The sequence below is a fragment of the Dendrobates tinctorius genome, unplaced genomic scaffold (assembly GCF_039654945.1).
Source record: "Dendrobates tinctorius isolate UK_male_01 unplaced genomic scaffold, ASM3965494v1 ptg000257l, whole genome shotgun sequence".
Lineage (NCBI taxonomy): Eukaryota > Metazoa > Chordata > Amphibia > Anura > Dendrobatidae > Dendrobates > Dendrobates tinctorius.
In genome coordinates, this window is record NW_027361924.1 from 3,786,992 (window position 1) to 3,813,532 (window position 26,541).

Genomic DNA, 26,541 nt, shown 5'->3' on the forward strand with positions numbered 1-26,541 from the left:
GGGCCGCACCTCCGGCGGCGAGTGCTGGGGTTTCTGGGCCCCCCACGTACGGATCCGTTAGGTCTGGATCGCTGGTGGGGGTCCAGAAGCCAAGAAAGGGCGATCCAGCAACTAAATCGCAGCTCAAGCTGTGCAAGGTATTGGTAGCTCCCCTATCGGCGCCCGTGGTGAGAGCGGGGTCTCCGGCACGTCGACCCAAAAAGGGGTCCGTGCAGGGGGCTCTGCCGCCATTGGGTGACGAGGGGGAGTGGCCGGCCTTGCCCGTGTCGAGCGGTGGGCACAGGGTGGCGGCGGTGGTCCGTGAGGGGGCGAGGCCTCCCCGAGTGTTGCCCGGCCTGCAAAGGCTGCGGCATGCGGCGGGGGCATGTCCTCCTCGGCCATAGTCCCACCCGCTACGTCCGCGTCACCCGGGGGTGGCGTGGCCTCGCAAGGGGCCGCTGCTCTGCCCGTGGTGGCTGTGGCTGGCGGGGGGGGCATGGCCTCGGCGGTCGCGGCTCCGCCCGCTGTGCTCGCGTCACCCGGGGGCATGGCCTCGCAAGGGGTCACTGCCCGGCCTGGAGTGACTGCGACCGGCGGGGGGGCGTGGCCACGGCGGGCCCGCTGCCCTCTGTCCCACCCACCCTTCCCAGCAATGTAGCACGGCCCCCAGAAACTGGTGGGGAGTTGTCGGGGTCCCCGGCCCACCTACCGTCATCTGGGGGTGAGGGGGCTCCGGCTCTTCCTGGGATGCCAGTGGCGGGGGCAGAGAGAGGAGATGCAGGGCAGGGAGCGGTGCCAGTGGCCGTCCCTGCCCAGAGAGTACAGATGGGAAAGGACGACTGTGGTGCTTTGGACAAAAGAAAAAAAAAGTGAGCTGGGGATACCAGGAACTGCTGCTCCCAGGCCCAGCCAGAGTAACATGCAGGCTAACATGGAGGCCCTAAAAGGAGCAGCAGCACTCCTGGCCAGCAGCACTGTCCAGGCCAGACCAGGAGCACCGGGCAGCCAGAGAGGGCCCCCAGCAGGTGGGAGGGAGAACTGCGGGGAAAAAAGTGGCAATATTGTAAATATTAATGCTAAGGTAGTTTCTGTAAATAATACTGTAAATAATGCAAGCACCATTTGTGTGAGTGATAGTGAGTATGAGAGTGGCGTGGATATTTTTGAAGAGATGTTTGCAGAGGTGAATGGAGATATGAGTGACATGGATGAGGGAGTGAGTGCGGGTGTGAATGGGTCTGAAAGTGCTGGAGTGAATGCCAATAATAAAAGAGTGAATGGGAGAGTGAGTGGACGGATAAATGAGGGTGCAAGCACGAGTGGTGGTGGGAGGGCTGGCCCGTCTGCCCCCCCGGCCGCAAGACCCCAACATAGTTATGCGGGGGCCGCGGCTGGGGGTCGGGGTGGTCCTCGGGGTGGTCCTGGGGGGGTCTCCTCGCCTCCGGGCTCCAGGGACGGCGCTTTGCACCACCGTTTCCTGGAGGCCCTCAAAAAAGGAGAAAGGTTGATAGTGGTAGAGGGGAGGACAGTGGACTTGTCTTTCTGGATAGAGAGACACGGCCTTGCTGCCTTCCAAAACCAAAGGGAGGGACTGTTTGGTCTCTCCCCACAGCCGGGCAGGGGCCGCAAAGGAGGAATGTGGTCCGTCTTAGGTGGGGGGGCAGTGAAGCTTGTCCACCTAGGAGCAAGGTGGTGGAGCTCCTCCTTAAGATGAGCTTCGGGGCGAATGACATCTTTGCCCTGATACATCCTTCGGCGTCCCGCTTCTTCGACGTCAGCTTTGTGCGGCCAGAGGGGCTTGAGCTCTTCTGGTCTAACTATGAGCTGGTGCGGGAAGAGCCCGGATGGCGAGACTTCGTTGCGCAAGCGGTGTCTCGCCAAAATTCCGTCAAGCGAGTGACCGTGGTTACTTGTAACGAGTCACTTGCTGGCGTGGACATTATGACGTGGCTTTCCCGTTACGGGGAAGTCACCGAGGTCCCCAAAAAGAACAGGGACGAATTCGGCATCTGGTCGGGGGGCTGGACCTTCATGGTTAAATTGAAGGTTTCCAGTGGCACGGTCACCCACATCCCTTCCTCGGCATTCCTGGGAAGGGACAGGATCCTGGTCTTCTACCAGGGGCAACCGAAGGTCTGCCACAAGTGCGGCAACCCCACTCACTTCAGCGCTAGCTGCAAGGTACAGAAATGTGCCTTGTGTGGTGGGGTAGGTCATCTGGCCGCCTCGTGTAAAGACATTCGGTGTCACCTGTGTGGTGACCTAGGTCACCCTCTCAGCCGATGCCCTCGCTCCTTTTCTAATGCCGCTGCAGGCCCGGCGGGAGGAGTCCGTGAGGGAGAAACCTCTGGTGGCGCTCCTGCAGCTGTGGCAGGTGGTGGCGGAGGGGAAGGGGCTGAGGGACCGGTGAGGAAGGGCAATGCCAAGGTGAGGGGCCCCGCGTACGTGCGGAGGCAAGAAAAACGCCATGGGGTGGGGGGCAGGTGAAGTCTCGGGCAACCGGGTCGATGCCTGCTCCTCCCTCCAGGCCCGTGGCAAAAGCCTCTGAGGTCCTGAGGGAGAGTGTGGTGAGAGAGGAGATCAGGAGGATGGAGAGGGAGGATAAAGCGGCTGACTCGGACGGGTCCTCACAGTATGAAAGTGTTGATGAGGAGGTTCAGGAGCAGCCTACAGCAGCGGGTGGCAAAAGCAAACGTGCCAATCATAACAAATCGGGGGGAAGAAGGCTGGAAAGCCTTCAAAATCTCCCCCGCCCCCGACCACCAGGGTGCGCACGGAAGGGCCCGCTGACCCCCCTCTGATTGATCTCTCCAACCGGTTCAGCGTCCTCGGAGGCTCGGATGATGGGCCGCAAGACGAGGATGCTGGGCCGGGGGTACCACCGGAGGGTCCTTCGGGGGATGGTGTGGTCCGTCCCTCAGGGGGCAGTGTTCCTCCTGGGGGGGACAGACCTGGAACCCGGGGGCGAGGACACCGGGGGGGGGGTGGGATGGACACAACGGGAGCTTCCCTGAAAAGGTAGGTGTCCGACCCCTCCCCAGGTGGAGGTGATAGCAGTGGTAAGAAGTTGGCCATCCAACTTGATCACCCATGATGGCAGAACTCGCCCTGTTGACACTGGCATCTATTAATGTTGCCAGCATAAAGTCAGATGCGGCTCGCTTCACGGCCTTTGATTTTTTTCTCCCGAATTGAGGCAGAAATTTTATTCTTGCAAGAGACCAGACTAACAGACATGGGGGCCATCTGTAAAGCACGGAGGGAGTGGAGGTGCGGGCCCTCATACTGGTCTCTTGCGGCCAAGCCATATAGCGGGGTGGCAGTCCTTTTTAAGACTGCAGCTGTTGAATGCCGACGGGTTACTGAGTTGGAAATGGGGAGGTGCCTGATCCTAGATGTCTTCATGAGGGGACAAGAACTCCGGCTCATCAACATCTACGGCCCGCAGTCCAAGTGGGACAGCAAATGTCTCTTCCTGAGGATCAAGCCCTTTCTTTTTACGAGCTGGCAGGTGGTCTTCGGTGGGGACTTCAACACCATTACGAGGTCCCGTGACCGGGGGGGTCCTGGAGATCGCCTGGCTTATGATAGCGTCGCGTTAAATAGCATAGCCAGTGAAGCTCGCCTGGTGGATGTCCACATCCGGCACACCCCAGGTCACGGGGGTTTCACCTACCATAGGGGTAGCAGTAGGTCTAGAATAGACAGGTTTTTTTTGAAGGAGGACGCCATCTTTTCTGCTGTGTCCGCCGTTGAGGTGGAGTTGTCTTTTCTCTGAATGTTGCAGAGACTCCTCGGATAGGAAGAGGGCTGTGGAAGCTCAATTCGTCCCTGCTGGAAGAAGCGGAGGTGAGACAATCCTTCGAGGATTTTCTTCAGAGCCAGGCACCGCTGTTGGATCTCTGTAGTAGTAAGTCAGAGTGGTGGGAGATCTTCAAAAAGCGGGTGGCGGGGTTCTTCCGTCAGCTCTCGAGCCTCAGGAGTCTGAACAGGCACCGCTTGTACCAGGCCCTGGGGAGGAAACTCGAGCAGCTTGTCTCGACTGGAGGTGACCGTGAGGAAATCTCCAGAGTGAAATCTTTACTCAAGAGGTGTCAGTATGATAGACACACATCTTTGGTTTTTGAGAGGGACTTCGGGAAGTACCGCTCGCCCGACCCTTACAGAAACTGTAAGATGTCAGTGAATTGTAAGATGGTAACAGGACTGTTCGACAGTACGGGGTCCCTGAACAGATCCAAATCAGGGATCCTGGAGGTGGTCAGATCCTTCTACTCACACCTCTTGGAAAAGAAGGATCTGGATCGGGACAGGATGTCGGCTTTCCTGGCTGAAACCGTCCCTGAGCCAGGGGGTGATCCCTCTCTTGGTGTTTTGGCAGAAGAAATCAGGGAAGAGGAAGTGAGACTGGCCATTGATGGGCTTCGGCCCAAGAAATCGCCAGGTCCGGATGGCTTAACATCTGAGTTCTATAAGACTTTTAGGGACTCCTTGGTCCCCCTCTTGACAGGGGTATTTAATGAATGTCTCTCCTCGGGCACTCTTCCCGACTCAATGAGGAAGTCAGCCCTCATTATTCTGTCAAAGGGTAAGGATCCGTCCCGTATTGAGAATTGGCGTCCCATAGCGCTTCTCGATACGGACCGGAAGGTTCTGGCCAAGGTGCTGTTTAATCGGCTGGTTAAGTTTGCACCCCAGCTCCTTTCAGGGGCCCAGCATTGCTCTGTTCCAGGCCGCAGTACTTTTAGTGCTGTGCTCGGTGTCCGAGAGGCAGTGGAGCAGGGTAGGGCAGGTCACTGGAAGGGGTACTTGCTGTCATTAGATCAAGCGAAAGCCTTTGACCGGGTCAACCACGAGTACCTCTGGTCCGTCCTTTTGAGGTATGGTCTGCCTGGGAGGTTTGTAAAATGGTTAGAGATCTTGTACCAAGGGGCTGAGACTTTTCCGCTGGTGAACGGTTGGTCAGGTCGCCCTTTTGAGGTGGGTTCTGGGGTCCGTCAGGGCTGTCCGCTGAGCCCGCTTTTATACGCGTTCGCGATCGATCCCTTCCTAAGGAGGGTAGATCGTGGACCGTTGGCGGGAGTCGGGATGGACCAGGCGGGCTCTGGGTCCTCTCTGAGGGTGGTGGCGTACGCCGATGATGTTTTCCCTTTTCGTGTCCTCGAGAGGGGAGGCGGATTGGGTCATGTCGGAGGTAGTGCGCTACTCGGAGGCATCCGGGTCCATGATCAATCGGGATAAGTGTGAAAGTCTCTGGCTGGGAGGGGGAGATCCCACGTTTGATCTCCCGGACACCCTTCCAGGGTCCCAGGCCACCGCCAAAATTCTAGGCATCGAATTTGGCCCCGGGGATTACCCCCAGCAAAATTGGGAGGGCAGACTTAAGATCGCCGCCCAAAAGGTGGACCAATGGAAGGGTTGGTCTTTAACCCTGAGGGAAAGGGTTGCCCTGGCTAAAGGCTTTCTGCTACCTTTATTAATATACCTGGGCAGTGTGTGCATCTTGCCAGAACCTCTCTGGACACGGGTCTATAGCCTGTTCTTCCAATTGTTATGGGGGAATAGGCTTAACCTTATCAAGAGGGAGGTTACATACCGTACGAGGAGACTAGGTGGGTTGGGTATGGTCAACCCGGTGGTGTTTCTAGTAAACACCTTTCTTAAGACTAACATCTCCAACCTCTGGCTAGAGAGGGCTCCTCCGTGGGTAGTCTCCTGCAAGGGTTGGCTTTGGCCTTTCTTCCAGGAATGGGAGACAGGAGGGCAGGTGAAGGACCTACGCACACCTCATGGGCATCTCCCGGCTTACGCTACCCCGGTTCTGAAGGTGATCCGCCGGTGGGGTCTGGGAATGTGGGAAATCAGGACCATGTCGAGGCAATGCCTTGACAGGAGGGTCCTGTTGACCCATTTCCAGAAGCCCCTGGCGCTTAAGGATTGCCCAGGCCGGGATCTGGAGGTCGGGCTGGGGCTTTTAAATTCTAAGCGGATCCCCATGAAGTTTTGGGACTTGACCTGGCGTTGCTTCCACGGGAGGCTGTATGTAAAGGATAACCTGAAGTGCAGGAAATCCGATGATCGGGGTTGTCCCCGTGAGGAGTGTGGTGACGTGCTGGAAAGCATGGAGCACTTCCTGCTTCAGTGTCCCTTTAATGCAGAGGTGTACAACAGGGTGGGTGCTTCCATACGTTGGCCGCGGCTGGCGTCCCTCTCCTACTCTGAGTGGGTTTATGGAGCGTTCAGATCCCTGGGTGGCCGGGACCCGTGCACTTTATTCCTAGTCAGTGTAGTGGTTAGGTTCTACACTTGGAATGCACGGTGCCTAGTTTCGATACGGAAAAAAACCCTCCCAAGGGATGAGGTGGTTGGAAACATCTTGGGTGACCTGGTGAAGGTTCGTTCTTTGGAGTTCGAAAGGTTGGGTGTGAGGAAGGCCTCTTGGCTTTGGAGAGGCCTCTCCTTTTAAAAACGCACTCAAGGGAGAGCTAGCTCCGTGTGAATGAGGGTAGGGATAGCATAAGTTTCACTGGTGTGCTAGGGACAGAAGTAGGGGCAGATAGGGACAGGCACTGAGGGACAGATAGAGAGTTAGTTATATTAAGTTAGGTGAAGTAGGGACAGGAAGGGACAGATAGGGACAGTTTTCTTTAGGGACAGAAGCAGGGACAGTCTTAGTTGTTGAGGGACAGGGTGAATGAGTTAGTGAGGGACGGGGCCTCGAGAACTCCTTTTCCTGGTGGTGGGCTAAAGCATGCCACTCTAGTCTTTTGTTTTGGAAACATAGAGCATTAATGGATATTGGGCTTGCAGGCACTGATCTTGGGTCTGCAAAGGAAAGTGTGTGGTGGCAAGCCAAAACAAATATGGTAATAATGTTATGTGGTGTATATGTAGATATATATTGTATATTTGTATTATTTTTGTGTATTATACATACTTTCTTTTGTTTTAGTTAGGAGTGCATGGGAGGGTGTAGTGAGGTTGGGAGGGGGGTGAATGGGGGGTGAGAATGGGAAAAGAGGACCTTTATCCGAAGGGAAAGTGGATGGACAAATCGTGGAAAGGAAAAGAAGAACGGACCACGTGGTAAATAGCATAGGTTTTGGGTGGAGCCGGGTGAGGGTTTTCCTCTTGGAGCATAAACTGTTGTTGCCAAGAGATAGATGTGATAGGCCATGAACATTGATGGACCTTGTGTGTTTCGTGTAATGGGCCATGGACTTTTGGACCTTGGGTGTGGTGGGGGGATGATAAATAAAAAAAATAAAAAAAATATTAAAATTAAAAAAAAAAAAAAAAATTCGTAGAGGTGTTAGGCTGGTGCTGGGGTTTTGCCAGTATAAGTGGCTATGTTTTTTTTTAAAGGCAGAAGGGCCGGAATATGTTTTTTTTCTTTATTACTTGTATATAGGTATGGGTGCAAAGTGCGAATGGAGTGTGAAAGGGTGTGCGTAGGGGATGAATGTGTTATATCGGGGTTTCTTTATTTCAAGTTGTATAGGGGTGGAGGGATCCTGCTGGGGCCCTCTAGGCTGGAAAGCCTGGGGGATCAGGTAAAATTGTGAGGTTTGCACAAATATTTATGTCGGGAGCATTGTTTGTCTGCTATGTATTGTGTTTTGTATTATGTAGTCTGTTATGTATTGTGTTTTTTATACTTTTATAATAAAAAAGAGCTACAGGATGTAACTCAGGATCAGATGCACCAGCAGAATAGTGAGCGCAGCTCTGGAGTATAATACAGGATGTAACTCAGGATCAATAATGTATGTACACAGTGACTGCACCAGCAGAATAGTGAGTGCAGCTCTGGAGTATAATACAGGAGGTAACTCAGGATCAGTAATGTAATGTATGTACACAGTGACTCCACCAGCAGAATAGTGAGTGCAGCTCTGGAGTATAATACAGGATGTAACTCAGGATCAGTAATGTATGTACACAGTGACTGCACCAGCAGAATAGTGAGTGCAGCTCTGGGATATAATACAGGATGTAACTCAGGATCAGTAATGTAATGTATGTACACAGTGACTGCACCAGCAGAATAGTGAGTGCAGCTCTGGAGTATAATACAGGAGGTAACTCAGGATCAGTAATGTAATGTATGTACACAGTGACTGCACCAGCAGAATAGTGAGTGCAGCTCTGGAGTATAATACAGGAGGTAACTCAGGATCAGTAATGTAATGTATGTACACAGTGACTCCACCAGCAGAATAGTGAGTGCAGCTCTGGGGTATAATACAGGATGTAACTCAGGATCAGTAATGTAATGTATGTACACAGTGACTGCACCAGCAGAATAGTGAGTGCAGCTCTGGAGTATAATACAGGATGTAACTCAGGATCAGTAATGTAATGTATGTACACAGAGACTGCACCAGCAGAATAGTGAGTGCAGCTCTGGGGTATAATACAGGATGTAACTCAGGATCAGTAATGTAATGTATGTACACAGTGACTGCACCAGCAGAATAGTGAGTGCAGCTCTGGGGTATAATACAGGATGTAACTCAGGATCAGTAATGTAATGTATGTATACAGTGACTGCACCAGCAGAATAGTGAGTGCAGCTCTGGGGTATAATACAGGATGTAACTCAGGATCAGTAATGTAATGTATGTACACAGTGACTGCACCAGCAGAATAGTGAGTGCAGCTCTGGAGTATAATACAGGAGGTAACTCAGGATCAGTAATGTAATGTATGTATACAGTGACTGCACCAGCAGAATAGTGAGTGCAGCTCTGGGGTATAACACAGGATGTAACTCAGGATCAGTAATGTAATGTATGTACACAGTGACTGCACCAGCAGAATAGTGAGTGCAGCTCTGGGGTATAATACAGGATGTAACTCAGGATCAGTAATGTAATGTATATACACAGTGACTGCGCCAGCAGAATAGTGAGTGCAGCTCTGGGGTATAATACAGGATGTAAGGCTGGTTTCACACTTGCGTTTTTTTTCGCGGTATTTTAGCGCTAAATAGCGCATGCGTTTTTTTCTCCTATACTTTGCATGGGATGCGCTTATGTGCGCATACACATGCGTTTGTACGCGTTTTTCCGTGCATGCGTTTTTTTGCAGTATGTGCTCGGGCGCACAAAATGCAACCTGTTGCATTTTTTGGGCGTCCGACTTGCCTCAAAAAAACGCATGCGCGCGCAATGCGTTTTTTTACAGCAAGACATCCATTATAAGTCTATGGGTGCGCATATGTGCGCTTTGGCATGCTTATGTATGCGTTTTTTTGCACATGCGTTTTTTTTTGTTAACCATGGAATTTAGGGGTTTGGGTTAGAGTTAGGGTTAGTTAAGGGGGTTTAGGGTTAGGGTCAGGGTCAGGATTAGGGTTAGGGTCAGGGGTGGTTAGGGTTAAGTATGGTTTGGTTAGTGTCAGGGTTAGGGTCAGGGTTAGGGTCAGGGTTAGTGTCAGGGTCAGGGTTAGTTAGGGTTTAGGGTTTGGGTTAGGGTTAAGTATGGTAGGGTTAGGGTCAGGGTCAGGGTTAGGGTTAGGGTTAGTTAGGGTTTAGGGTTTGGGTTATGGTTAAGTATGGTTTGGTTAAGGGTTAGGGTCAGGGTTAGGGTCAGGGTTAGGGTTAGTTAGGGTTTAGGGTTTGGGTTAGGGTTAAGTATGGTAGGGTTAGGGTCAGGGTTAGGGTTAGGGTCAGGGTCAGGGTTAGTTAGGGTTTAGGGTTTGGGTTAGGGTTTAAGTATGGTTAGGTTAAGGGTTAGGGTCAGGGTTAGGGTCAGGGTCAGGGTTAGGGTCAGGGTTAGGGTTAGGGTCAGGGTTAGTTAGGGTTTAGGGTTTGGGTTATGGTTAAGTATGGTTTGGTTAAGGGTTAGGGTCAGGGTTAGGGTTAGGGTCAGGGTTAGGGTTAGTTAGGGTTTAGGGTTTGGGTTAGGGTTAAGTATGGTTTGGTTAAGGGTTAGGGTTAGGGTCAGGGTTAGGGTTAGGGTTAGTTAGGGTTTAGGGTTTGGGTTATGGTTAAGTATGGTTTGGTTAAGGGTTAGGGTTAGGGTCAGGGTTAGGGTCAGGGTTAGGGTTAGTTAGGGTTTAGGGTTTGGGTTATGGTTAAGTATGGTTTGGTTAAGGGTTAGGGTCAGGGTTAGGGTTAGGGTCAGGGTTAGGGTCAGGGTTAGGGTTAGTAAAGTCATGGTTTGGGTTAGTGTGAGGGGCCACCTAATGTTTGGAAAAAACGCAAACGCGGTAAAAACGCATACAAACGCATAAAAACGCTGAGTTTTTTTCATGCATGCTCATAAAAATGCTTGAAAAAAACGCAGCAGTTGTATGCTTTTGTTTGCGTTTTTTCAATGCGTTTTTTTGCGGGAAAAACGCGCTGCAAAAAAAAGCAAGTGTGAAATTAGCCTAACAACAGGATAAATATTGGCAAACTAGAGCGCTTTTCTCCACATACTGTAATATGATATCTACTTTAAAGGTTTTGTTACAACATAATTGAGTAATTCTTTGTATTTGGCACTAGACGTGACCTTCAATCTTATTCATGCACATAAAGAATTACTTGTGTCTCGGAAACATTGATCCTTTTCTTCGGGGAGATCAATGCTTGTGTGAGTGTAGACCCTTGTGAGAATGTATTTTACCAATGAGCAAATCTCTTTTGTGTGTTTATGAATAAATCCTAGGCTTCCTCGAGTCCTTGCACCGTTTCCTTCCGATGAGGTGATAAACGTTCCATTCAGCCAGGTTTTCTGTATCTTTTTTCCTGGAAAACTGGACGTCCTCATGAAGGTTGTCACCCAGATTATTTAATACTGAATTACAGGGCTGCAGCCACTATTCTTCAGGATCTTACGAAATTAGAAATATTTTTTATGTATTCTACATGAGCACAAGAAAGAAAATATCCCCCTCCAGTTTAATATAAAAGAAAATCAGCATTGTTCAAAGGATTGAAAAGTTTTCTTTTTTTGGATTAAATTTTGTGAGTTGACACGATGGTCAAGAAAACCAATATGAGAGTTCACCTGGATCAGAAGGCTTTCTAGTTACCATGGTTGCATCACACTGGAAATGAGAAATGAACGCACATCGAAAAACATCTGGGCCTGGAGCAAGTATTGGAGGGAGGTTTTATTATTTTCTGCCCGGTAATGTACGTGACAAATCACAACAGTAACTGTATGAGCTCTGCCCCTGCACCAAAATTGCATTAGTGGTAATATTCAAGACTATCGCATCACATTAATTGTGCCCCTTATGTACAAGAGTATAACTACTATAATACTGCCCCCTACGTACAAGAATATAACTACTATAATACTGCTCCTATGTAGAAGATTATAACTACTATAATACTGCCCTCTATGTAAAATAATATAACTACTATAATACTGCCCTCTATGTAAAATAATATAACTACTATAATACTGCCCTCTATGTAAAATAATATAACTACTATAATACTGCCCCTATGTACAAGAATATAACTACTATAATACTGCTCCTATGTACAAGAATATAACTACTAAAATACTGCCCCCTATGTACAAGAATATAACTACTATAATACTGCTCCCTATGTACAAGAATACAACTACTATAATACTGCCCCCTATGTACAAGAATATAACTACTATAATACTGCCCTCTATGTAAAATAATATAACTACTATAATAGTGCCCCTATGTACAAGAATACAACTACTATAATACTGCCCCCTATGTACAAGAATATAACTACTATAATACTGCTCCCTATGTACAAGAATACAACTACTATAATACTGCCCCCTATGTACAAGAATATAACTACTATAATACTGCCCTCTATGTAAAATAATATAACTACTATAATACTGCCCCTATGTACAAGAATATAACTACTATAATACTATAATACTGCCCCTATGTACAAGAATATAACTATTATAATACTGCCCCCAATGTACAAGAATATAACTACTATAATACTGCCCCTATGTACAAGAATATAACTACTATAATACTGCTCCTATGTACAAGAATATAACTACTAAAATACAGCCCCCTATGTACAAGAATATAACTACTATAATACTGCTCCCTATGTACAAGAATACAACTACTATAATACTGCCCCCTATGTACAAGACTATAACTACTATAATACTGCCCTCTATGTAAAATAATATAACTACTATAATAGTGCCCCTATGTACAAGACTATAACTACTATAATACTGCCCCTATGTACAAGAATATAACTACTATAATACTGCCCCCTATGTACAAGAATATAACTACTATAATACTGCCCCCTATGTACAAGAATATAGCTACTATAATACTGCCCCCTATGTACAAGAATATAACTACTATAATACTGCCCCTATGTACAAGAATTTAACTACTATAATACTGCCCCTATGTACAAGAAAATAACTACTATAATACTGCTCCTATGTATAAGAATATAACTACTATAATACTGCCCCCTATGTGCAAGAATTTAACTGCTATAATACTGCCCCTATGTACAAGAATATATCTACTATAATACTGCCTCCTATGTGCAAGAATATAACTGCTATAATACTGCCCCCTATGTACACGAATATAAGGCTGGGGAAATATTTATTTCCCCAGCCTACTGAATAGAATGTTAGAATTTGTATTATGGCAAGAAAAAAGCAGCTAACAGTCTATTCAGTAGGACTATCAGCTGTGTATCCACCAGACTTCTGCACAACACAACTGATGATACCAACCCCATTTATAAGGCAAGAAATCCCACTTATTAAACCTGACGGCACACCTGTGAAGTGAAAGCCATTCCCAGTGACTACCTCTTGAAGCTCATCAAGAGAATGCCAAGAGTGTGCAAAGCAGTAATCAAAGCAAAAGGTGGCTACGTTGAAGAACCTAGAATATAAGACATATTTTCAGTTGTTTCACACTTTTTTGTTAATTATATAATTCCACGTGTGTTAATTCATAGTTTTGATGCCTTCAGAGTCAATCTACAATTTTCATAGTCATGAAAATAAGAAAACTCATTGAATGAGAAGGTGTGTCCAAACTTTTGGTCTGTACTGTACCTCCAATTAACCACGCGACCACCAGTCACGCCACAATATGTGTGTATGTATATGTGTATATACAGTTGTGCTCAAAAGTTTACATGCTGCAGCAGAATTTTTGCTTTCTTGGCCTCTTTTCAGAGAATATGAATGATAACACCGAAACTTCTTCTCCACTCATGGTTAGTGGTTGGGTGAAGCCATTTATTGTCAAACTACTGTGTTTTCTCTTTATAAATCATAACGACAACCCAAAACATCCAAATGACCCTGATCAAAAATTCACATACCCCATTTCTTAATACTGTGTATTTCCCCCTCTAACATCAATGACAGTTTGAAGTCTTTTGTGGTAGTTGTGGATGAGGTTCTTTATTTTCTCAGATGTAAAGCCGCCCACTCTTCCTGGCAAAAAGCCTCCAGTTCCTGTAAATTCCTGGACTGTCTAGCATGAACTGCGCGCTTGAGATCTCCCCAGAGTGGCTCAATGATACTGACCTGAGGTCAGGAGACTGAGATGGCCACTCCAGAACCTTCACTTTGTTCTGCTGTAGCCAATGACAGGTCGACTTGGGCTTGTGTTTTGGATCATTGTCATGTTGGAACTTCCAAGTAGAACCCATGCGCAGCAGTATTTGCTGATAATGTGTTGCACTCATCTTTCCTTCAACTTTGACCAATTTTCCTGTGCCCTTGTAGCTCACGCATCCCCAAATCATCAGCGATCCACCTTTTTGCTTTACAGTAGGAATGGTGTTCCTTTCATCATAGGCCTTGTTGACCTCTCTCCAAAAGTTCAATTTTGGTCTCATCACTCCAAATTACCTTGTTCCAGAAGTTTTAAGGCTTGTCTTTGTGCTGTTTTGTGTATTGTAGGTGAGATACTTTGTGGCATTTGCGCAGTAATGGCCTTCTTCTGGAGACTCGATCATGCAGCCCATTTTTCTTCAAGTGCCTCCTTGTTATGCATCTTGAAATAGCCACATCGCTAGTTTTCAGAGAGTCCAGTATTTCAGCTGATGTTATTTGTGGGTTTTTCTTTGGAACCCAAACAGTTTTCTTGGCAGTTGTGGATTCAATTTTTGTTGGTCTACCTGACCGTGGTTTTGTTTTTACAGATTTACAGAGCCCCTGATTTTCCATTTGCTTATCACACATTGAACGCTGCTGACTGGCATTATCAATTCCTTGGATATCTTTTTGTATCCCTTTCCTGTTTTATACAGTTCAACTACCTTTTCCCGTAGATCCATTGAAAATTCTTTTGCTTTCCCCATGACTCACAATCCAGACACGTCAGTGGCTGGATGAAAGATGCAAGAGTCTGTCTGGATCCCAGAAACTCACTCAGCTTTTATGCACACACACTGATTACAAGCAAACAGGTCACAGGTGAGGATGTTACCTTTAGCAGCCATTCAAACCCATTTGTGTCTACTTCTGTCTGTTATCAGGCCAAAATCACCCGGGTATGAGAACTTTTGATCAGGGTCATTTGCATGTTTTGGATTGTCACTATGATTTAAAAAGAGGAAAACAGTAGTTTGACAATAAATGGCTTCACCCAACCACTAACCATGAGTGGGGAAAAGTGTTGGTGTTATCATTCATATTCTCTGAAAAAAGGCCGAGAAAGCAAAAATTCTTCCGGGGTATGTAAACTTTTGAGCACAACTGTATATCAAAAGAAAAGATGGTCCCCTATGAGGCCCATGGTAGAGCAAACATGACGGCAATCGACCAGCATTATAGCGGTTATATGACTTTTTTTTTTTTTGCATATGAAGCTGTTATTTGGTCACAGTATGTTGGTATTATTTGAGCCCAGTATGGCGGTATTCACACATCTGACATCTCCTGGCTGAGGAGTGAACCCAGTTTAAGGGGAGTTCTCCCGGACTCCTGGAAGAGTTTGCATCTATCTTAGCACAATTAGTTGACTAGGCAACCTGGGGTTAAACTAAGATTCTTCATGTCACAATTAAATCAATCAGTTTTGTCACCCCCCCCTCTCAGCGCAGACATTCTACAGATCGAAAGATCATCGAATGGAAGGGACGCGGCGTCTAATCCGGAAGACATTTTATTAAAATAAAATGCATTATCCACTTCATTTATTCGAGGTAATAAAGGACCGATAAGACTCGGTGGAGTGCGGCCTGTATTGTTATGTCTATGAGAGACGTATCTCGAGCTGTCAGCGCTGAGGGATCAGACTGACGGATTAAGGAGCCGGTGACTCATCCTGCGGAGAGACACACGAGGCCTTCCGCTCGATTAGGCCACAAGGTTGTCCACAGTTACAAAACAAAAACAAGATCCGAGCGCAAATGTCATTTTCTCTACAGGATGAAATATGCCTCATATCCCAACAGGCAAACCCACTTCAAAACTTACTGCCCCGCCACACAATCGGCACTCTCTCCCCCCTGAAATACTCTGTGCTGCTGTCTGGCCCTATTCCTTATGGCACCGTCGGCACACAAATTCTCTGTGCCGCTGAGTGACATTATTTTGACTTCACCCTTTTTTTATTGAACCCTTCCAGGTCACTGCTGCAACAAAATCAACACACTCTTCTGCTTAGATGCTCTGTCCTGCCGAGTGACTCTATTTGTATGACATTGCCCTTGTAAAAGACAAAGCTGCACTCAGAGGTTACTGGCCTTACACAAAATCAACTCACTCTTCCTCTAAAATATTCTGTGCTGCTGCGCCAACCCCTTACAAAATCAGCATTTCTTTCTGAAATACTCTGTGCTGCTACACAACTCTAATTCTCATTAAACTTTGTCACAGGCGAACCCGATTCTCACATGTCACTTCCCTCTACAAGAGCAACAAACTCTTCTTCTAAAATGCTTAATTCAGTTGAGCGACCTTACTTCTTAAGACACTGCCATTTGTCAAGTACAGAATGTCCTCACAAATAAAAGGTCAGTGACCTGCACAAAATCAGCACACTCCTGTTCTAAAATACTCTGCGCGACTGAGTGACTATATTTCTCATCCTGGCACTGCTCTTACCACCGCTCCTCACTAATATGAGTTTACAGGTCACTACCTCCCACCATTCACTATAGCTGAAGTCACAGCTCACCTCCCGCCTCCCTGCACAATGACATCTGCACAGGTAGTAGAGCATGCCCACAACCCTCTGCCATTACAATTACTGGTAATACGTAAATCTAGATAACACGGGGTCCACCGTTCACTATAGCTGAAGTCACAGTTCACCTCTTCCCCATCCCTGCACAATGACCTCTGCACTGGTCACAGAGCATGCCCACAACATTCACCCATTGCAATGACAGGTAGCAGCTATATAAAGATAGTACAGGATCCACGATTTACTATAGGTGATGTCACCATTTGCCACTTCCTCCTTCAGGCACAATGACTTATAACCATGTAACAAAGCATGCCCACAACACTCTCTCGTTATAATTACAGGTAAAATGTATATACAGTATAAATGGCACAGTATCCAGCATTCAACATAGGTGATGTCACAGCGCACCTTCTCCCCATGCCTCCATGACGTCTGCACAGGTTGAAGAGCATGCCCACAACATTCTGCTATGACAATGAGAGACATCACTTACTTATAGATAATATAGGATCCACCATTCGTAATAGTTGTCACAGTTTAACTCTTCCCCTGCTCGCTTAGTGACCTCTGCACAGGTCACAGAGCATGCCTACAATACTCTCCCATTACAATCAAATGGAACACATATATACAGATAACACAGGGTCCACTTTTAACAATAGGCGACAGCCCTAACTCGCCCTCTTTCCTGCACTTTGACCTCTGCACAGGTCACAGAGCATGCCCACAACACTCTCCCAGTAAAAGTGCAGGTAACTCCTATATACAAATAACACAGGATCCACCATTATTCTTATGTGATGGTCACAACGTCTCCATCTGCCTACACAATGACCTCTGCCAAATTCACAGAGCAAGCCCACTACACTCTCCTGTCCTTTAAAAGTTAAAACGCTATTGTTTTCTAAGGTTTATTACACAACTGCAGATCTAAGACATATATACAGGCTGGTTGTCACTTCCCTTCCCCCACACAGTAATGATGGTCTCCATATGTTTAGGTTATCTGCCTGATATCCATTGTATATAGACCCTCCATATGAAATGCAAATGTTTGCCTGCAGAAAAACCTAATAGACATCTGCCTCCTTAACCCACGTGTGACTGTGTAATATCTGCATGGTTTCCAGTACGTCAGCATTTGCAGCTAATTACAGACTCATATCCAGATTTTTAATTTCTGGAAGACTTATTGTAGGTGTCATAGAGATAAAGAATTATAAGAAAGAAGGAAAATGCCGTTGTCTTGGGGGGCTCTCTCCTGATCAAGGGTCTTTACTCTCCATAATTCTGTGCTGATTCATCTGATAATATATTTTTTACAGATCCAGATCTACAGCTCTGAATATGATAACATTCTGACTACCTGCAGCCACCACTAGAGGGAGTTCAGGAGCTTACTGAAGACAAACTAATGACTGGATTCAGTAGTAGCTGAGCTCCCTCTAGTGGTGACTACAGGCAGGAAAAAAATGTATGCTGCAACTCTGAGTAGGAGATTTGGAGAAATAGGAAGAGGCACTTGAGATCTTCTGGGGGTGCAAATAGTTACAAATGATGTTATGTAGCCTTTACACTCCAGCTGTAATGATAAGGAATTACCTGCAGATGGCGTTCCAGTGCCAGTCAGATTGGAGTCATTGTAGCTGCGCAGGCCTAAGTGGACCCAGTTTTCCAGTTCCGCCATCTTTCTGAAGCCCTATAACATAGACGTCCATATATTATGCTATGATGGGTAAAGGAAATTATTATAAAGTAGTAGAGTCTCATGGCAGAATTACTGTGGGGGGACTATCCGGACCCCTTTCTGATTACTTTTAAGTTTCATCACTTTTTTTTTTTTTTAAAAATGTATTTTAAAGGGCAACTTTATTTTTGTTATCCGCTTCCTATTTTTCACTGGAGATTATTTCAGGAGATATTGTGCACTGATATGGTGGCATTTTGTGGTTCTGATATGGCGGCATTTTGTGGTTCGCACTCTCTTCTAGCCTGGATACAATTGTCCTGTAATTACTATGTTGTGATTGTTTGACCCTACACTGATGGTTCCATAGGATTACATAACAGCAGTGACATCTGCTGGTCACACAGGGGTACTACTCATTGTGCAACAGATGTCATGCCTAGGTTTCCGGAAAGGGTGTAAAGAATTCATACGATCTGTGTGCATTAATAAAAATTTATTATAGGACGGGGGCGTTGATGCGACCTCATAAACATAGTAATTCTGTGTGAGCGTGCACTTCTATCGTCTACTTGTCTTCTGCACTGGATTACAAGCTCTTGAATGGGACTGTAACAGAATTCACCCTAAGGGGTTAACTTGACTTGAAGACAACTGCAACATTGTTTCAACTCTGCTCCAATAGAATAGGTGGGCGGGTCCCTGACTACTCTAGGGGCAGCACAGCTTGGCACATATTGGTGGAAGCTCTCAGCTTTACACGCTTTTTTCCGAGAGAAATCAGAAAAAAATATTATCGGAACCAATTACAATATTACTAGTCGTTATCAGGACAACTGGATTCTTTTATAAAATTTTCACATGGACGAGACTTAAAAATAAGTTTTATGTTTTTATTATGGATTTTTCATAAAGGGTTTGTTTTCTTTCTCTGCCTTCGTTACCTCGTAGATCCGAGCTGCCGAATTCATTTTCTTCACTCTGATGAACTGAATATGCAAATTCTGAATGCTAAATACAACTTCAATAGCCCAACATCTGGGGGGGGGGAGGAAGGACGGCTCCGAGCCCACCTGCTCCACCATCAAGACCATGACTTACGATGGACCACCGACGACCATCAGCCCCCAATATCTCATCATCTAGAACCCTGGCGAGTATGTCATGAAAGGTTAACCATCAAGGTGCTGTTAAATCTGACAGGTGACCTACTGGACCGTTATAACCCGTCTGCTATACGTGTAACGGAGGTACTCCCATCCAAACTTCAGTCATTTGGATCTGGCCTATGTATATATCGTTCCCTATGTAGCAGAGCTGAGTTTAACGGTTGGCGCGAAATCGTGATGAGTGTTCTCGTTGCATTTACATAGGACTGCAGGTGAAACTAATATATTATCTGAACTCATCAGAGTTTAATGATCTCTTCAGCTCTGCTACATTTCAGCATAGGCTGAAAATTACCATCAGAACTGTTATAGTCAGGTCATTGCTAAGAGAGAAGGGATACCAAGCACCCCCCCCCCCAAATAAATCCAAATACTAATCCCCCCAGAAAAGTCTATCAGAACCTACCTTGCGAGGATGCTGCCGTCTCTGAATGAAGCTCGCAGTCCCTCCAATCACTGCACAACTGAGCTACAGTCAAGGTTTTGTGTGATCCTGGGCAGCGTGAAATGCAGGCAGCCAATGGGGGCACGCAGCCCCCCAGCCACTAGCAGACGAAAAGCAAAGCATCAGTGCACGCACTCAGTACGATGCCAGCTGACGACTAAACTAGATGCTGCAGAGAATGGTGGCGGCAGATGGATCCAAGGATCACGGAGCGTAAAGCTGCCATCCTTCATACTGTATATACAATCCGTAATAATGAATTATTGGGGGGTGAATGTAAATGAACGGTCCACAAAAGAAAACTCCGAAGACCATTATTAGCTATTGTAGTAGATATATTCTTGTACATAGGAGCAGTATTATAGTAGTTATATTCTTGTATATATGAGCAGTATTATAGTAGTTATATTCTTGTACATAGGGGCAGTATTATAGTAGTTATATTCTTGTACATAGGGGCAATATTATAGTAGTTATATTCTTGTATATGGGAGCAGTATTATAGTAGTTGTATTCTTGTACATAGGGGGCAGTATTATAGTAGTTATATTCTTGTACATAGGAGCAGTATTATAATAGTTATATTCTTGTACATAGGAGCAGTATTATAGTAGTTATATTCTTGTACATAGGGGGCAGTATTATAGTAGTTATATTCTTGTACATAGGAGCAGTATTATAATAGTTATATTCTTGTACATAGGGGCAGTATTATAGTAGTTATATTCTTGTACATAGGGGCAATATTATAGTAGTTATATTCTTGTACATAGGAGCAGTATTATAGTAGTTATATTCTTGCACATAGGAGCAGTATTATAGTAGTTATATTCTTGTACATAGGAGCAGTATTATAGTAGTTATATTCTTGTGCATAGGAGCAGTATTATAGTAGTTATATTCTTGTACATAGGGGGCAGTATTATAGTAGTTATATTCTTGTACATGGGAGCGGTATTATAGTAGTTATATTCTTGTACATGGGAGCGGTATTATAGTAGTTATATTCTTGTACATGGGAGCGGTATTATAGTAGTTATATTCTTGTACATGGGAGCGGTATTATAGTAGTTATATTCTTGTACATGGGAGCGGTATTATAGTAGTTATATTCTTGTACATGGGAGCGGTATTATAGTAGTTATATTCTTTTACATGGGAGCAGTATTATAGTAGTTATATCCTTTTACATAGGGGCAGTATTATAGTAGTTATATTCCTGTACATGGGAGCAGTATTATAGTAGTTATATTCTTGTACATGGGAGCAGTATTATAGTAGTTATATTCTTGTACATAGGAGCAGTATTATAGTAGTTATATTCTTGTACATAGGAGCAGTATTATAGTAGTTACGGTATATTCTTGTACAGAGGGGGCAGTATTATAGTAGTTATATTCTTGTACATAGGAGCAGTATTATAGTAGTTATATTCTTGTATATAGGGAGCAGTATTATAGTAGTTATATTCTTGTACATAGGAGCAGTATTATAGTAGTTATATTCTTGTACATAGAAGCAGATATTATAGTAGTTATATTCTTGTACATAGGAGCAGTATTATAGTAGTTATATTCTTGTACATAGGAGCAGTATTATAGTAGATATATCTCATCATCTAGAACCCTGGCGAGTATGTCATGAAAGGTTAACCATCAAGGTGCTGTTAAATCTCACAAGTGACCTTCTACTGGACCGTTATAACCCGTCTGCTATACGTGTAACGGAGGTACTCCCATCAGTCATTTGGATCTGGCCTATGTATATATCGTTCCCTATGTAGCAGAGCTGAGTTTAACGTTTGGCGCGAAATTGTGATGAGTGTTCTCGTTGCATTTACATAGGACTGCTGGTGAAACTAATATATTATCTGAACTCATCAGAGTTTAATGATCTCATAGGGATGTACATAGGGAGCAGTATTATAGTAGTTATATTCTTTTACATAGGGGCAGTATTATAGTAGTTATATTCTTGTACATGGGAGCAGTATTATAGTAGTTATATTCTTGTACATGGGAGCAGTATTATAGTAGTTATATTCTTGTACATAGGAGCAGTATTATAATAGTTATATTCTTGTACATAGGAGCAGTATTATAGTAGTTATATTCTTGTATGTAGGGAGCAGTATTATAGTAGTTATATTCTTGTATATAGGAGCAGTATTATAGTAGTTATATTCTTGTACATAGGGGGCAGTATTATAGTAGTTATATTCTTGTATATAGGAGAAGTATTATAGTAGTTATATTCTTGTACATAGGGGCAGTATTATAGTAGTTATATTCTTGTACATAGGGGGCAGTATTATAGTAGTTATATTCTTGTATATAGGGGCAGTATTATAGTAGTTATATTCTTGTACATAGGAGCAGTATTATAGTAGTTATATTCTTGTACAGAGGGGGCAGTATTATAGTAGTTATATTCTTGTACATAGGAGCAGTATTATAGTAGTTATATTCTTGTACATAGGGGCAGTATTATAGTAGTTATATTCTTGTACATAGGGGCAGTATTATAGTAGTTATATTCTTGTACATAGGAGCAGTATTATAGTAGTTATATTCTTGTACACAGGGGGCAGTATTATAGTAGTTATATTCTTGTACACAGGGAGCAGTATTATAGTAGTTATATTCTTGTACATAGGAGCAGTATTATAGTAGTTATATTCTTGTACATAGGGGGCAGTATTATAGTAGTTATATCCTTGTACATAGGGGCAGTATTATAGTAGTTATATTCTTATACATAGGAGCAGTATTATAGTACTTATATTCTTGTATATATGGGGGCAATATTATATTAGTTTTATTTTCTTTATGGACTAGTTTGAGAGTACAATATAGAGTTGTTCTGTCCAGGATACGGAGTGGTGATTGTTAGTGTAGGTCTTGCTTATATCCAGTCATTCTCCATGTTGGGCCCTGTATACTGGAGTGTAGGTTATACAGACCTGCATGTGACGGCCTCTGTGTGTAATTGTTGCAGTTTCACATCTTAGTTGACTTCTATTTGTGAGTAAAATGTTAATGATTTTTGCCAAAAAAATCCCTTTTCCTTAGTGACAAATGGTGAGGAGAAAGCAAATTATTTTTGAAAAATGACATTTTCCCAGATGACCTTTAAGTCCAACCATCACCTGCTCATAAAACCACATTAGTGTCTCTGCGTTCATCCATCAAGGTGATCAGCCGTCTGATCACTGTATTGTCGGAAGATCTGGGTGTGGGGTGTCGGGAGGCTTTTTTGGCTGTCACGGAACTTTTCCAGAAACAGATTCATTATAATGTTGTCCCGCAAAAGCTGTGAGGTTATAATGGCCATCTATTTGGCCACTGATGATGTCACATAGAGACATCACTACATTGATGATGTCACTGCACTGATGATGTCACTGCACTGATATATTAACCATATAATTAATATGATAGCTACTTCTCATGACATTCTCCTACTCAAGATTGATTGGCTGTGACTGAGCGTCCATGAATTTTCAATGTAAGTGGTTCTTCTCTTGAAGCTACTTATCTACTACTTCAGCAAAGGATCAGGCATATTGAAATATGACATGCCCGATCCTTCCTTTCCCTGACACCTGACATTGGGAACAGTCTGGTGACCCCCTATATAGGTAAGTGGGTTTGGCCGACCAGGTTCAGAGTCGTCTCCGTCCTCCTCAAAAGGCTGTTCTCCTTTACCGTACACAGTGGTAAACAATGGCGGTGTTTTGTACGACCACGCGACTCTGTAGCGGATGAAGGTATTGAGCGCTTGGTCCTGAGACGTCGCAGAGGTATTTTGTATTCTGGAGGATCCTGCCGAGGAAACAGACGGGTTTTGTGAGTGACGTCTGCTGCCCAACAATGAGTCAGGCGCAGCGTGAAAAACGCTTATCACATTATTGCAAATTCCTATGGAAAAGAAGACAAAAAAAAGCCATGAGCGACGTCCGCTCCTGTCACCCCGGAGCTTAGACACTCAATAGACTGCTGCTGCAGTGGACGGGATGACGCGGTCCATGTCTCCCCCCGTGACTGGCGGCACACGTCATCAGCTTGCTCTGCAGAATACAGGACAACCACCCAGCGCTGCACCGCCGGCAGCCTATATCTACCGTAGGATGAGAAGTTCTGCAACTTTCTAAATATACTTTACCGTTCTCAAGATCTCTGCTTGCTGTCAGTGAATGATGACCCTTATTGCTTCTATCCAGACATAACTGATTTATGTAACCTCGAATATGATCCCTAAACCAGGGTCGCTTATACATTCAGTTACATTCTGCCGTATACGCCAGTCACACACACAGCTGCATGCACAATTCTGCCGGCATGCACTGCTGTAATACACAATTTTCCGGTGCAGAGCATTATGAGTAGTGCACAGTATCTGGTGTAAGCATTGCAGCCACCAGAGACCGAACAAGCAGGGGTCACCGCCTGAGAGCTAACTGCCAGCCAGCAAATTGTTACCGCAGCACTGGACGTGAATGGAGCATGAACAGGGTGTAACTCAGCGCAGCATAAAACATATGTGGGTGACTATTTGGCTGTCAGTAGTAGGTTGTGCCCAGTGTCAGACTGGGGTGCCAAGCACCCACCAGTTAAATTAACTTTGGGGGGGCCCCACTTTTCATCTGCATACAAATATTACATAAATTTACCTATGTCTCTATATAATAATAAACTACATAGCTTGGATACTGAATGATGAGATGCTGCTTTTTTTTTGTACAGAGTGAATCAAGTGAATTATGCTTAGTGCTGCCCATACAGTAGGGTTGGGGGCCTAGATCTGCACAGGGGCCCACCGGCGGATTCCCCTATTACCCGTTGGACCAGTCGGAGCCTGGTTGTGCCCCAAATCGCCCATCTTTCCCAGGAACAGATATCACTAAGACGTGACTGTTCAGAAGGCGAAGAATCCTGACAATTGAGGGCGACTCAAGGGGAAGCAATTTGGGAGCTGGGATGCTGCTCTCGGCCGGCAGAGGGTGAGCGCAGGAGGCAGCGATGACTCATTTTTCGTTGCACTGTGTGGATTGTGACTCATTCTGCCGGAGATGAAAGCTGCGGATCAGAGAAGGACGAGAAACCCGTAGAATAGATCCTGACAATAATTTATACCAAAACCAAGAATAATTGCTGCTGATCCCCTTTCGTCTATTAATAATGCGGATATCACCAGAGCCGGAATATCCTGTATAATATCCGTATGTGTATTGTTAGCGCCGATTATATACACCAGGGTGGCACACCATTACAGGTTAGGGCTCCCCACTCTGCCGCAGGTCAGGGACTCCCCATCTCTGTACCGGGCCATGGCGGAGCCAAGCATTCCTGTGCATAGAGGAGTCGGGAGACAGCTGTCGGACGATCTACCCTTTGGCTGACAGCTGTCCATCGTGTATCGGAGGCTTTACCGAGTTGTTGAACTTCACGAATTGAAATCATGGCCCTAACAAGAAGAGTTGGGTTTTATCGACACATCAGTATTTTTGATCAGTATTTGTACGCCAAAACCAGGAGTGTCTCCAAAACACAGAACAGAGGTCAGTCCTACAATTACATTTCTTCTGTAGGGTTCCACTCCTGGTTTTGGCATATAAACACTGATGTAAAATACTGACCCAATACTGACGTGTGAATGAGCCTTTAATGGATGAAAAGATGGAAAGGAATAAAACGCCTTCAAGATGGCAAAAAGTCGTGAGCTGTTTTCAATCAGCGGTGTGTAAAATTGGGAGGTTAGAAAAGTAGAACATGCAGGTAGATGAAGGAAGATGTCAGACAGTCAGGATAGAAAACAAAGTAATACGGCGTCAAAATAACAAATGCAACAAAACAAAGAAATTACAAATATTTTAAAACCGAGAATTAAAATGAGGGGCTGTGCTGATGATGGGGGAATAAAATGAGGGGCTGTGCAGATGGGGGGGATAAAATGAGGGGCTGTGCTGATGGGGGGGATAAAATGAGGGGCTGTGATGATGGGGGAATAAAATGAGGGGCTGTGCTGATGGGGGAATAAAATGAGGGGCTGTGCTGATGATGGGGGAATAAAATGAGGGGCTGTGCAGATGGGGGGATAAAATGAGGGGCTGTGCAGATGGGGGAATAAAATGAGGGGCTGTGCAGATAGGGGAATAAAATGAGGGGCTGTGCTGATGGTGGGAAATAAACCAAGGGGCTGTGCTGATGGGGGAATAAAATGAGGGGCTGTGCAGATGAGGGAATAAAATGAGGGGCTATGCTGATGGGGGAATAAAATGAGGGGCTGTGCTGATGAGGGAATAAAATGAAGGGCTGTGCTGATGGGGGAATAAAATGAGGGGCTGTGCAGATGGGGGGAATAATATGAGGGGCTGTGCAGATGGGGGAATAAAATGAGGGGCTGTGCTGATGGTGGGAAATAAACTAAGGGGCTGTGCTGATGGGGGAATAAAATGAGGGGCTATGCTGATGGTGGAATAAAATGAGAGGCTGTGCAGATGGGGGAATAAAATGAGGGGCTGTGCTGATGGTGGGAAATAAACTAAGGGGCTGTGCTGATGGGGGAATAAAATGAGGGGCTATGCTGATGGTGGAATAAAATGAGAGGCTGTGCTGATGGGAGAATAAAATGAGGGGCTATGCTGATGGGGGAATAAAATGAGGGGCTGTGCTGATGGGGGAATAAAATGAGGGGCTGTGCTGATGGGAGAATAAAATGAGGGACTGTGCAGATGGAATAAAATGAGGGGCTATGCTGATGGGGGAATAAAATGAGGGGCTGTGCTGATGGGGGAATAAAATGAAGGGCTGTGCTGATGGGGGAATAAAATGAGGGGCTGTGCAGATGGGGGAATAAAATGAGGGGCTGTGCTGATGGGGGAATAAAATGAGGGGCTGTGCAGATGGGGGAATAAAATGAGGGGCTGTGCAGATGGGGGAATAAAATGAGGGGCTGTGCTGATGGGGGAATAAAATGAGGGGCCGTGCAGATGGGGGAATAAAATGAGGGGCCGTGCAGATGGGGGAATAAAATGAGGGGCCGTGCAGATGGGGGAATAAAATGAGGGGCTGTGCTGATGGGGGAATAAAATGAGGGGCTGTGCAGATGGGGG

The 26,541-nt window shown here is 45.4% G+C and overlaps 1 protein-coding gene across 1 annotated transcript in view; it reads right to left on the minus strand.

Moving 5' to 3' along the window:
- The window catches only part of LOC141069125 (melanin-concentrating hormone receptor 1-like), a 28,779-nt gene extending 9,157 nt beyond the window's left edge, over positions 1 to 19,622 (minus strand). The window contains exons 1-2 of the mRNA XM_073558459.1: positions 19,389 to 19,622; positions 17,729 to 17,825 (exon numbers count right to left, since the gene is read on the minus strand). Coding sequence (XP_073414560.1) covers positions 17,729 to 17,813 — 85 coding nt within the window. The 5' untranslated portion in view covers positions 17,814 to 17,825; positions 19,389 to 19,622. The remainder of the gene's footprint in view (positions 1 to 17,728; positions 17,826 to 19,388) is intronic.
- Between the last annotated feature and the right edge of the window lie 6,919 nt (positions 19,623 to 26,541).